Genomic DNA, 12783 nt, shown 5'->3' with positions numbered 1-12783 from the left:
TGGCCGGAGACGCGTGGCCGCCGCCTGGCGAGCCTCCGTGCGGCCTCCAGAGTGGCCTTGGGTCGTGCGCCGCAGGCACGGAAACTGCCGCACGTGGCCCGGGCCCGGCTCGTTCCGCCGGGGTGGGGGAGGGGAGGCAGGGTTTGGGTCGATCGCCCGAAGTCACCAAACGGTAACTGAAGTTGAAGGGGTGGGCTGGGGCGGGCCAGCATCTCTGGGTCCCAAACCACGGAGTGTTCTGGGGACTTGCGCTTGGGGTCGATTTCTTAGAGGAAAGTGCTGTCCAGACGCCCGGTCCTGCCGCCCATTCCCACTTTGACTGTGAAGGTGAATTTTTCCAGCACCATCTTTGTGTGATTCAGCTGTCCACGGGGAATCAAATGTGGAATGAGAGGATGAAACTAATCCTTTCTTTTGCACTGTTAGGGGTTGCCATAAACACCATTTGTTAAAAGGCATAATTATGTTGGGAAAGTGCCTGATGAGACAATTAAGCTACATAAACACACTGAAAACAAATGAAAACCAGAAGACGCCCACGCCCCTTGTGTAAAGCAATTTTTTGTTTACATAGAAATGAGAGGTCCGGGCTGCTTTACTACAACAATGTTATTAATGTCTAGAAAAACCTAATAATCGTATTTTTATGAATCTCTGTGGACGAGAGGACGGTCACAGTAAGAAAACCTGCCTGCAAATGAGAGCTAGCAACAAGCCTTGAGCACCCCCTCTAGGTTCAGATGATTAGGCCACAAACAATCCTCTTGAACAGAAGCCTGGGGTTTATTCATGCAAGTACTATCGTTTGCACCAGAACACTTTCAACCTAAACTCTGAAGTTTAAAGTGTGTCTCAGAGTTAGACACGGTTCACTGCAGTATTCCTCACATGGAGAGCATTACCTGGCACAAAATGACCCTCAGCGCATATTTGTGGGAGGAATTCCTGAGGGGCACTTTCATTTTTATTTATGACATTTAAAAAAGGCCAAATGATGATGTCCTGATCTCAAAAAGAGGAATGATCTTCTCATTATTTTAAGATATTTTAGTTCATTTAGATCATAAATACCTGTATAATTTGAGGTGTGGAAAGATGAGTTAAAAATTGCCATTCTAGCGCACTAAGAAGAATCAAACAACCTTGGAAACTTGTATAATTTCTCCATTTTCAACAAAAGAATCAGTCACATTTTTGCCACTAGGGTAACATATATCAGAGTTTGTGTCATATTTCAGTTCAAGGCACAGAGTCCTGTAAAAGATTTTAAGCTGATATAGAAACTTGGAGATCAAAGTACAAGGAGGAACTTAGTCAAACAGTTGTCATTTAAAGCACCCAAATGTATTTCTTCTGTTTGATTGTGTAATGTCTGTGGCCTAGTCTGTAGAGATACTTTGTCTTTTTTTGCACAAAAATAGCTTTAAAAAAAAAAGAATTAGCAAATTAAATAATGTCCCTCATTTCCCTCTTCTGTTTTTCTCCAATAAGTCTAGTTTGACAAAAATAATTATGCCTACTTGTTAAATAGTGCAGACCCCGAAAACTGGTAAGCTAATGAAGACCGTGCTTAAAATGGGCTAACATACTTTATTGAAAAAGTTTCACTTACCCAGCAGAATTCAGACTGAGTAACCTGCCAGGTATTTTCCAGTGTTGTCACTATGTTCATATGTTCATATGTGCATGACCAGCACACGTGGTTTCCTGTTTGGGTAATGAGGAGTTTATTTATCCTTTAAGGGCTAGTCTCTAGGAATGAAATAATGAAGTGTCCGTATTATGACTGCTACGTTTCCGAAGAGTTATGATTTTTATGGTTAAAACATGAAAATATGAATATGAATACTCTAGAGACTGAAATAAAGAATCATTTTTCTCCTATTCTAAAAAGATCATGTCTTCCTCCGGAGTGGGGCTCTGTTTGGCTGCCTGTTCACTAAACGTACCAGAAGGCAGAAGACAACACATTGTTGAGAACATAATGCGAACAGTTCTTCTTGACAAGAATGGTAGGAACAGCAGACAATTGAAGCGAATATTGTAGTGTTTTGGGAAGACCGTATTTTCTGCACGCTGCACACTGTATCTATGGAGCACTGTTCTTTCTTTCTTCCTGGATCCTTCGCCTCCCCCCTACCCCCCACCTTGTTCTTGAGCTAACATAGCTTCTCCTGCATGACTCCAGGATCCTGAGCTAGATTAGACGCTCAGATGTGCACAGTTTCCAAACACTCGCAGACGCTCACAGCGCAGTCTTTCCTGGCTGCGTGTGGGTCTCTGAGATGTACGTTGTTCAGGTTATTGACAGGCTCCTGAGGAAGATATATTTACATAAAAGTATGATGTTTCCCTCGTGGGTCGTTTATTTGGTCATTAATAGAATGAGCATAATCGTACCTTATGCTTTTTATTCAGCAGGTTAAATGCAAAATAAACTTGCCAAATACCAACTACTTTTCAAAGCACTCCTGCCAGGAAAGCCCACGCTATCATTACTGTATTATTATTTCGACTCCATTTTCTCTGTATAAAAGACTCTTAGGCAATTGCATTTAAATGATGCGTGTAAGATCACTCAGTGATTCAGTGACAGAAGACTGGAACTCAAGCCTCCTTACTTGGCCAGTATTACTAGGAGAGATACTCTTTTTTTTTTTTTTTTTTAAACCTTCTTAAAATGTTCTTGTGGTGACACATGGTTTAGATATCATTTGTTTTTACTTTCACACACACACTAACACACAACAGACTTATGATCATTTAAATACAAATGCTTTGGTAGTAAATCAATAGCTTTTGGCAACAGGTGAGCATTAGGGTCACAGTCCTACAGCATTTGAGACAGAAAATTTTAATTTCTGATTGCCATTTTTGATGTGATTACTGCTTTCATGAGAAATAAGTGCTTCCCCCCAGTCCACTCCTAACCAGGAGCACATTTAAGTTACTGTCTTGCAACTTTGCAAGAGCAGGAAGTGTTTGTGAAAATTCCTGATCATTGCTGATAAGAAAACTCCTTTGGAGTCCATGTGCAGCTGTGATTTTGCCTGCTCTTTGTGGAAAGAGCCAGCTTGAGCCCTTCATTGCCGGAAACGGTGCATCTAATGGCACTGGGTTGCTGTCACCGTGAGTAAATGAATGTGCAGAGACATTTGTGGAAGACACACACTTATGGAAGCCTGGTTCTCAACTCACAGTTTTTATCAGCTTATTAGTGGCAGCAGCTCAAATGGAATTATAGCTATTATGCTCCATTACAAATACCAAACAATTTACTTCTGCTGAGATTCATACTGACAGCTTCTCTTGCCAGCAGTAATTTTTTTCTATATGCATGCTTAAGAAATTGCAGGAGAGAGTGTTTCATTCTTTCAGCATTTGATTCAATTGAATCATATGAAACTGAGAATAAAAGCTTTTCAGAAGATTTAGGATTAAAAAAAAAAAAGTCTCTTTTTTTCCAGGAGCTAGAGGATATTGAAAAACTCCATAAGATAGGAGACTGCATGATCTTGTTCTTGCTTCATTTTTTATAGTTTTAAAAATGCAGAGAAGGTAGCACTAGTTAAGAAAATGAACTTGCTGTTTTACAAATATTTTAAAGACATTTATTTTTAAGTATGTGGAATAAAACTATATAAGCTATATGCTTTTCTAATTAAGCAATGTGAGTACGTTTAAATGACCTAGAAAAGTCTTAGGTAAAGGAACCTGACTTGTAAATGTTAGACCTACACCAGGGCATGCTCTGTACATGCTTGTTTGGCTATGAGTGAGTGACATATGTTTATCTTCTCACACTATTAAAATTAATAGTGCAAGGCTGCCGTAAGCTCTGTAGTTTCTGGGTGTAACTTATTTTTCCTTTCCTCTGAAAAGATGAATTGTTAAGCTGCCAGGGGACAGGGGGACAAGGTATAATAGCGAAACCAAAGGTTTAATTACTACCCGAAAACCTTTGTCCTTCACTTTGAATTTGCTTTTGTAGGCATAAGGGGGACTTTTAAGGAGGTTGGACCAGGCTTGTAAAGGTCAAAAATAACTTTGGGGTTGTGTGTGACTGCCACACAAGGGAACGGCAGCTTTCTCCTCCAGGATACACGTATTCAAGTGAGTCACAAGCCACCCAAAGCTGGAAGCTGTTAACATCTGAAGGCTGTTGGTGGTCTCCAAAAAGGCGATGTTGGAGTTAGAACAGTTGCTAATGGACAGGTGCTCATGTCTCCGAAACCTCTGCTCTGGGCACTCGTTAGCCTATTCTGGTTTTTCCAGATGTCAGATCTTGACCCCAACAGTTTGATTTCTGGGTTTTCAAAGGAAATATCGATAAGACCTAGGAGATGAGATTGACAAGTAACAAAATCAGAGTGATACGATTTGGCCTTGAAAAGAGGGACTACCATCTTAGACTTGAGTTTGGAGAACTTTGGTGAGTTCAGTAACAAGTTCAAGAGAGGATCTCTTACAGACATCAAAGACGTGTGTCTCAGCTGACCCATCTATTTATACAGCAATGTGCTCTAAGAAGAAGTGGACATTCCTACTCATACTTATTTCTTGCTCATTCAAAGTCACTTCCAAGGGCCACATCTCAGAGTTTTTAGTTTTTCTACTAAACAAAATTGAATTTTATTAGAAGAAACAAACCATTAATTTCGTCACAAAACAATTCTTGTACTTTTGTGTTGTTTTCTTTATAGGACAGAAACGCCCTGAAGTATCAGTGCTCAATACATTTTCTGATCAAGACTACAACAGATCAGTCATTACAGTAGCAGCTTCTGTGGACAAGTTAGGTAAGATTTCAGTTTCTTTCTTCACATGTATGTCTTTTTTGGATGAAGTGTGGGCTTCAGGTAGACTTGAATGTTCTCTCATCATTGATATCCTGGGTAACTCTGAATATGCCACTCCATTAAGTAAAGAGTCAAAAAAACTACATTTTATCATTTTTCTGAGCATGTACATCTTAGTTGTTTCCCATTTCCTCTTTATTACAGTGATCCTTGGGGTCCAAGATTTAACAACATTCTTTTTCTGAAGATGATCATATATCCTTTGTGGTTAAGAAAAACATCTTTGGGCCGGGCACACTGGCACACACCTGTTGTCCCAGTGCTTTGAGAAGCCCATGCAATGAAGATCGTTTGAGGCCAGGAGTTCACAACCAATCTGGGAAACATAGTGAGACCTCGTCTCTACAAATATCAAAAAAATTAGCTGAGTGTGGTGGTGTGCACCTGTAGTTCTAGTTACTTGGGAGGCTGAGGTGGGAGGATTGCTTGAGCCCAGGAGGTTGAGGCTACAGTGAGCCATGGTGGAACCTACACTGCAGCCTGGATAGCAGAGCGAGACCCTGTCTCTGAAAAAAATTAAAAAATTAAAAAGGGAAACATCTTCAGGTTTAGCCTGTGAAGTCAGCCTCTACTTCACTGGGAAGTTGGCATGGAATGAAACATGCTGAGCAGTATGTTTTGGGTTGGGAGCCTAAGAACGTGAGCAGGACCCTAAGTTAAAATGAAATGGTTCCTTGTCTCATAGGGATGTTGTAAGGTTTAGTAGGACAACTTGAAATGGAAGAATCACAATTATTTAAACAAAAACCTATCCTAATATTGTGTAGTAAAGGATTAAAAATACATTCAAGATCAGAGGAGATTTGGTGTTATGGACATAGATGGACTAAAAATATTTTCAAATAAACTTTTTTTCAACTGGGTGGATTGTCTTCTTTCAAAAGGTCTGTCTAGGCTGGGTGTGGTGGCTCACACCTAAAATCCCAGCCAAGGTGGGAGGATCGCTTGAGCACAGGAGGTTGATGTCAACCTGGGCAGCATGGTACAGCCTGGGCAACATGGTAAGACCCCTGACTCTACAAAAAAAAAGGGTTTGCTTGCTTGAACAAGAGAGGGAAGAGCCGACTCATAACTCCCAGTACAGATGATCTTGAATGCTAATCTTAACATAAGATTAAAATCTGCTTTTATCTCTGTTGCTGTGGTCATACTGTGCTACTAGTGAAAATTCAAGTAATGACATAAAACTCTTAGGTCTATAATATGTACTTAGATATAATTATTCAATGAAAAATCTAATTACTAGATAAGAGCAAAGCTAAAATATGCTTTTATAAATTTATGTTTGTGTTTATAATTACTCATAAAGCTTTCTGAAAGTAGCAAGGAGTTTGATCAGTTTAATTGGAGCAAATTGAAAAAGTTTAAAGTAGCCAATTGTAAAAAAAAAAAACAACAAAAAACACAAAACTTGTGTAAGACCAATAAACCCTTGCCTAATTCCTCTACTCCAGGGAGAAGAATGCTGGAAGAAATATGAAGTTTTATGACTATTGAGGGGGGGAGAGGACATGCTGGATCTTTTATTTTTCATTAATTTTTATTTCACTATTTTGGATGAAAAGACAATCTTTGGATAAAAAAACACGTTGCAAAAGAAGAACAACTAGTAGACTCACAAAGTCACTGCTTTTTATTTACATGCAATTGAAAACTTACTGTTTTTTAAAAATCATTTTACACTTATAGGTAGTTTTATTCTGGCCACCCACTTGGTGGCTTTCCAGGCTATCAATTTGGAGGTTCAAGAGGGAATTCGCCCTTGCCTGGGAGCCATGGCCCTGGCTCCAATTTACCCTATCTCTGGTGTTGTTGTGGAAGAGTGTAAAACCATGACCAGAAATAAGGGAAAGTCTGGGGCTGTGTGTTATTCCTTACTGGAAACCATCTTTATGAACCCAAATAGCTTGTGACAATCTGATCACTCCTCAGCCCCCTGGGAAGAGTCAGTCTTGAAGATTATATCACCAGTAAGGTTCCAGGGCTATAGTGTCTTTGTGACTCATCCTCCTGTTTGCACCCCATGAACCGATGGAACACTAAATGCTGTGGAATGTGGCAAAAAAGAAAAATTAATAATTTTGTCCCTTACAAATTCATATTAGATCGTAAGGGAACAACAGTAGTTTCTGATGAGTCCCTTGGACTCTTTAGACGAAACAATGGTGTGTTTTGCCAGTCTGTGTCCTATTTTCTTGAGCAGGAGTAAAGATGAGGTTGAAAAACCACCTAAATATTAACTCCTACCCCCTTTTCCTCTGATTTTTTTTCTTTGTTCCCTGTGCACAACTCTAAGATTTCGTTAGCCGAACTGTCACATACATGGTTTCAGCCCCAGGGATGAAGTTAATTTGGAAAATTTGAGCTATGTCACTTGAGGTGATTTTGAATTAGGTAAATTGGGAGAAAAGAAAGACCTTTTGCCTCGACTGTCTAGCTGTACCATGGTTAATTACGAGATGTTGAGGCTCATAATCTTGGGGAAAAGTCGGCCTTAGGATAATTGCATTCTTTTCTATATGACCTCAGAAACCCTCCATGATGTTGCCTCATTTTTAATTAATGGTGAATTGTCTAACATTTGGGATGTAGATTTGGACTTTAGTTGAGCATCAAACTAGTTACATCAAGCACCAAAAATAGGAAATGAGACTTGTTTCCAAAGGAGTACTTTACTGCTTGTGCTGCATTTTAATATGATCTGACAGTTGAAGGGTTATTTCCCAGGGAAGTCTTGGCCCCAGATTTGCTTAACTTTTTTATCCAAGAAAGAGTTAAACATTCAGCATAGGGAAAAAATACGTTTCACACAAAAAATGAAGAGTTCAGAATTGTCCAGACCAGAATAATGATTTTAATTGTCTTCAAAACAATTATGGTCAATTACATTAAATCTCAAATTAGCTAGGACATGAAGTTCTTCATTACGTCAGGACTGGTCCACCCCAGATGTTCGTCCTGTGGAGACGGTGGAGAATCAGTGGACCTGGAAACAGTATTTCTCTCTTCCCTTGCCCTTTGCTATTGGCAGCTACTGTACCTCATGATTTAAACATGGACATTTCTAATTAAATGAGAGCTCAGCTGCATTCTTGAACTAATTTATAACATTTGATTTGAAATGTAATAGCTTCAATCTTCATCTGATTAAAAACAGTCATATACTGTACATGGTTACTATTTTGATGCTCCAACATGCAGTTTTTATTTTTACATTCCCCTTTCTACACAGCTGTTCATCTAATATCATCCAAATTTTTTAAAGTTTTTTTTTTTTTGTAACAGTATGCTCAGGCATTCTTATGAAGCAGAAGTATTAACATTCTAGGATCCTGCTGTTCTCAGAACAGTGAAAGGATGTTTTTCACTAGAATAAAGTCTTCCCAGGGAAACCAACTTTAAGGTAATAATTAACTAACTGGTTGTGACCAGCCTAGACAACATAATGAGGCCTCATCACTACAAAAAAATTAAAAAATTAGCTGGGTCGGCTGTAGCGTGCTTGTAGTCCCAGCTACTCGGGAGGCTGAAGTGGGAGGATCCCTTGAGCCCAGTAGTTTGAGGCTGCAGTGAGCTGTGATTGTGCCATTGCATTCCAGCCTGGGGATAGAGTGAGATCCTGACTCAAAAAACAAAACAAAACAAAACCCAAAACATTAACTGACTTTCTTTGGACAAAGGGCAATGGATAGCATCCTGGTGATATAAAAGATAGTTAATGTTGATGTGTGTAATTTATGTATGTCTTGTATGCAAAAATGCTGAATAATTTATTTCAGAGTTTGTTGATATCAGCTATAAGCTTGCTTATAATTTAAGGACAGGATTCTAAGGTGGGTCCAAAGTTGGTATTCAGGGGATTAACAAATGCTGTCAACATTTTTTTGCAAGTTTTTATACATGTGCGTTTTTGTGTACATACATAAAGACATACACTCACGCATAATTTTGCATATAATTTTAGTTTGAAAACTTCTAGAATAAAGGGAACAGCAATGCAGAGGCCCAGAAGTGAGAGTAGCTTGAACTTGAACACCTGGGAAGGGCTTCATTGTGGCAGGACAGAACTTAGAGACAGGGTGGGATGGGAAAGGCCTTCCTGGGAAGGTTAGGAGATGAGGCTCAAGAGGCCATTAGAGGCCAGACTATGAAGTTTTAGGTGCCACAAACCTTGTCTTAAAGACAGTAGGGATCATTGAAACATCTTAAGCAAGAAAATTATGTGATTGGCTTTTTATTTTTTTAAGTTATTATAAAGATGTGGGGTACAATTCAGGGTTAGGTATACAAACATTGATTATGCAGGTACCCTTATTGATGAGGTATGCCCTTCTCTCCCCTAGCAGTTTCCCTCAACTGCCAATCCCACCCCCTGATTGGCTTTAAATTTTAGGAAGCTCACTTTGTCTGTGTGATAGAGGACAGGAAGGAGGCAGACCAGTTTGGAAACATGATCGTGGCCTAAGAAGATAGAGAATGGGCAGACTTTATACAGGGTGGAAACTGAGGGACACAGCAGTGGCGTGACAGTGTCATCACTTACAAATGATGGAAGAAAGGGGATTTGGGGGGAAAGAGCATGAATACGTTTTTTAACATGCTGTCATTTGGCAGTTGGATATATAGCTTAGAGCTTAGGATGGATGTAGCTCTCATCTGGCTGTTTTTTCAATATTTTAGACGTTGGTTTTTAGTTTCTTTAAAATCCCATGTTTGATCTATTAGTCTGCATCTTATTTTTATCTCTATTAGGTCTCTAACATTTTTCCTCTCCTCCTTCCCTCTCTTGCTTTATCTTCCCTTCTCTTCTTTTTGTTTTTATAAAAATGATACATGCATGTGACGAAGAGCTACATATTCTACAGGGTTTATTCCCAAAACTCTAAAACTCTAAGCGCTTCTCTGACTCTCTTTACACCCCACCATGCACACTCTTCAATTTCCTTCTCGTAGTCTAGTACTTTCAACTCCTTTACCTTACTATTTAGGATTGAACTCCAGATATCTAAATACTATGCTTATATTGGTACTTCTTGGTTTTTCAGTTTTAGGTATTATGACTTCTCACTGCAAAATATGAGAATTTAGCTTTCTCTCACCCTGCCCTGCTACACACACACACACACACACACACACACACACACACACACACACACACACACACCCCAATCCTCCTCCTCTCAATTTGGATCAATAGTTAATAGTTACATTGTTATAACTATGTAAGTATTTTTCACAATGAATCATTTAGAATGTTATTATTATTTTACCTTTTCTGCATTACATTTTTATTTGACTGGAGTTGATCATTATCTTTTGATTATTTGTTTGCTTAGCATTTATATACTTATCACTGATTTAACCCCCCAATTCTCTGCCAATAACTACATCCCACTGTGCATTCACATAGAATACTCCATGCATTTGAGTGTTCCATCAATTTCATCTTCTTGAAGAAATCTTTTCTAGAACTCTCTGAACTGTTCCACAGTTAGGACAAATTCTTCTGAGTTATTCCATTGATATTTTCTTCCATCTCTTCACTTCTTTCTAAAAGCTTCCTTATTTGGATATTAGAATTCTTCTGTTGCCAGGCATGGTGGCTCATGCCTGTAATCCCAGCACTTTGGGAGGCAGAGGTAAGAGAATTGCCTGGGCCAAAGGATTTTGTCCTAATTTTTTTTGAGGATAGCTGTCATCATGGGCTGTACCTTTGCCATCATCTTCAGTATTCCCTTCATCTTTCACCATTGTGGATCCTGTGATCCTGAACCTGAATCCTTTCTCTCTTTCTCTGCTTTCTTAGTTTATATCCTTGTTTTGATAGAACAACTTCTATAGTAACTTTCTAAAAAAAGTGAAGCACATTTTTTGAGACCTTGCATGTCTGAAAAATGCCATGTTTCTAACTTCATACCATATTGTTAGTTTGGCTAAGTATTGAATTATGGGTAGACATAATTTTCCTTAATTTGAAGCCATTGTGTCATTGATTTTCTATTTTTATATTGCTAGTGAAACTTTTGGAGCCATTATGATTCCTGATCCTTTGTATGTGACCCGTCATTTCTCTCCGGACGTTTATGAGATCTTCACTTTGTTCCCAGTGTTCTGAAATTTCTGTGATGTGCCTTTGTGTGCGTCTGTTTTCATCCATTTATGCCAGATACTTGATGAGCTGTTCCTTGAAACTCTTGTCCTTCAGTGCTGGGCAATTCTTCTGAACTATTCCATTGACAATTTCTTCCGTTTTCTCAGTTCTTTCTAAAAACTTCCTTATTTGGATATTAGAACTCTTCTGTTGCCGGGCATGGTGGCTCATGTCTGTAATTTCAGCACTTTGGGAGTTAGAGGTAAGAGGATTGCCTGAGCCTAGGGGTTTTAGACTGGCCGGGGCAACTTAGTGAGACCTAGTGTCTACAAAAAAAAAAAAAAAAAAAAAATAGCCAGGTGTGGTGGTGCATACCTATAGTTCCAGCTACTTGGAAGGCTGAGGTGGAAGGTTTGCCTGAGCCCAGCAGGTCAAGGATGTAGTAGCCATGAGTGTGCCACCACACTCCAGCCTGTGCAACAGAGTGAGATGCCAACTCAAAAAAACCCCTTTTCTATTGGTCCTCTCCATTACTTTTATTTTCTGTATCTTTTAATAATACTTTCTGGCAAATTTCCTCCACTGTACATCCCAAGCCTTCTATAAGTTTTTCGTTTCTTCTATTAATTTTTAAGTGCTTTTATTTACTCTATAAAGTAATGTTCCTTTTATTTCATTATTTAAGACAGTATCCTGGTTTTTTCTCATGAATGCATTCACAAGGGATAATTTGGGCATTTTCTTCTTCCTGCATGGTCTCCCTTCTGCTGCCTTTACCCAGCTGCTTTTTTATGTTTCTTTTAAAGTCTTTCCTCAGATGTCTGATGATCCCTTGTTGGCTGCTCACTCTAAGAGTGATGCTATAAAGCTGAATAGACACTCTGAATATGCAGGTGGGGTTTGTCAGCTGTAGGGTGATCTGACTGGGTTTCTCCTTTTTAGCTGTCCCAGTTCCCCAGAGAAGGATCTTCCAGTCTTTTATCCGGAATGCAGATGCAGCTGCCAGTGTCTTAGACGTGGAATTGCAGAAGACAGCCGAAAGGTCTCAACATTTAGTTTGTAAATGCACATGTTATTTTAATTCCTGAATTTTCATCCCTCATCCCTGCCCTCAGCTGTGCCCATACTTACCAGCCCAAGACAATGAGTTTTGACTCTTATGTCTTCTGCTAGGGCTGGGCAGGGCAGTAGAGGAGGGATGTATGGAGCAGGGATGGGATCTGACTGCTGCTTAAACAGACTTTCTCACCAGTCTTCCTGTTTTTGAGCTTCTCTTTTATCTTCCCTCCCAAAGTGGGGCTGCTGGTTCTGTGTTGTCAGGAGTCAATGCAGTGAAGTACATTTTTGATGCCTTGCATGGCTGAAAAAATGCCATGCAGGATTCTACCTTCACACTGAATTGTTAGTTTGGCTAGGTGTAGAATTCTAGGTTAGAAATAATTTTTCTTAACTTGAAACCATTGTGTCATTGATTTTCTATCTCAGGTTGCCTCTCTGCTGTTTGTTTTGCTGCCTTGAGTCTGCTGAATTGCCTACCGCTCATGCATTTTCTTTCCAACTTCCAACACAACTGCCTCTTCTTCCATTACTGTTTGTTTAAGTTAATGCTTGAAAAAAATAGAAGCAAACATGTGGATCTACATTCTCAACTTTTCCTAGAAGTCCTCACTTCTCTAATTCTTGGCGATTTTTAATTGTCTTGGATTCTTCAAGAACAACAAAACTGGGCAAGGTGGCTCAAGCCTGTAATCTCAGCACTATGGGAGATAGAGGTGGGAGGATCTCTTGAACCCAGTTTGAGACCAACCTGGGCAACATAGCAAGATCCTGTCT

General features: G+C 39.5%; 1 protein-coding gene across 1 annotated transcript in view; it reads left to right on the top strand.

Moving 5' to 3' along the window:
* Positions 1–1897: 1897 nt before the first annotated feature.
* LOC103272313 (formiminotransferase N-terminal subdomain-containing protein-like) overlaps positions 1898–12783 on the top strand; it is a 28110-nt gene continuing 17224 nt past the window's right edge. The window contains 2 exon segments of the mRNA XM_008069804.1: positions 1898–2012; positions 4704–4799. Coding sequence (XP_008067995.1) covers positions 1898–2012; positions 4704–4799 — 211 coding nt within the window.

This window comes from Carlito syrichta, unplaced genomic scaffold, assembly GCF_000164805.1.
Source record: "Carlito syrichta isolate Samal-C Ts95f unplaced genomic scaffold, Tarsius_syrichta-2.0.1 Scaffold312209, whole genome shotgun sequence".
NCBI lineage: Eukaryota > Metazoa > Chordata > Mammalia > Primates > Tarsiidae > Carlito > Carlito syrichta.
This window is presented reverse-complemented; position numbering and strand designations above follow the sequence as displayed.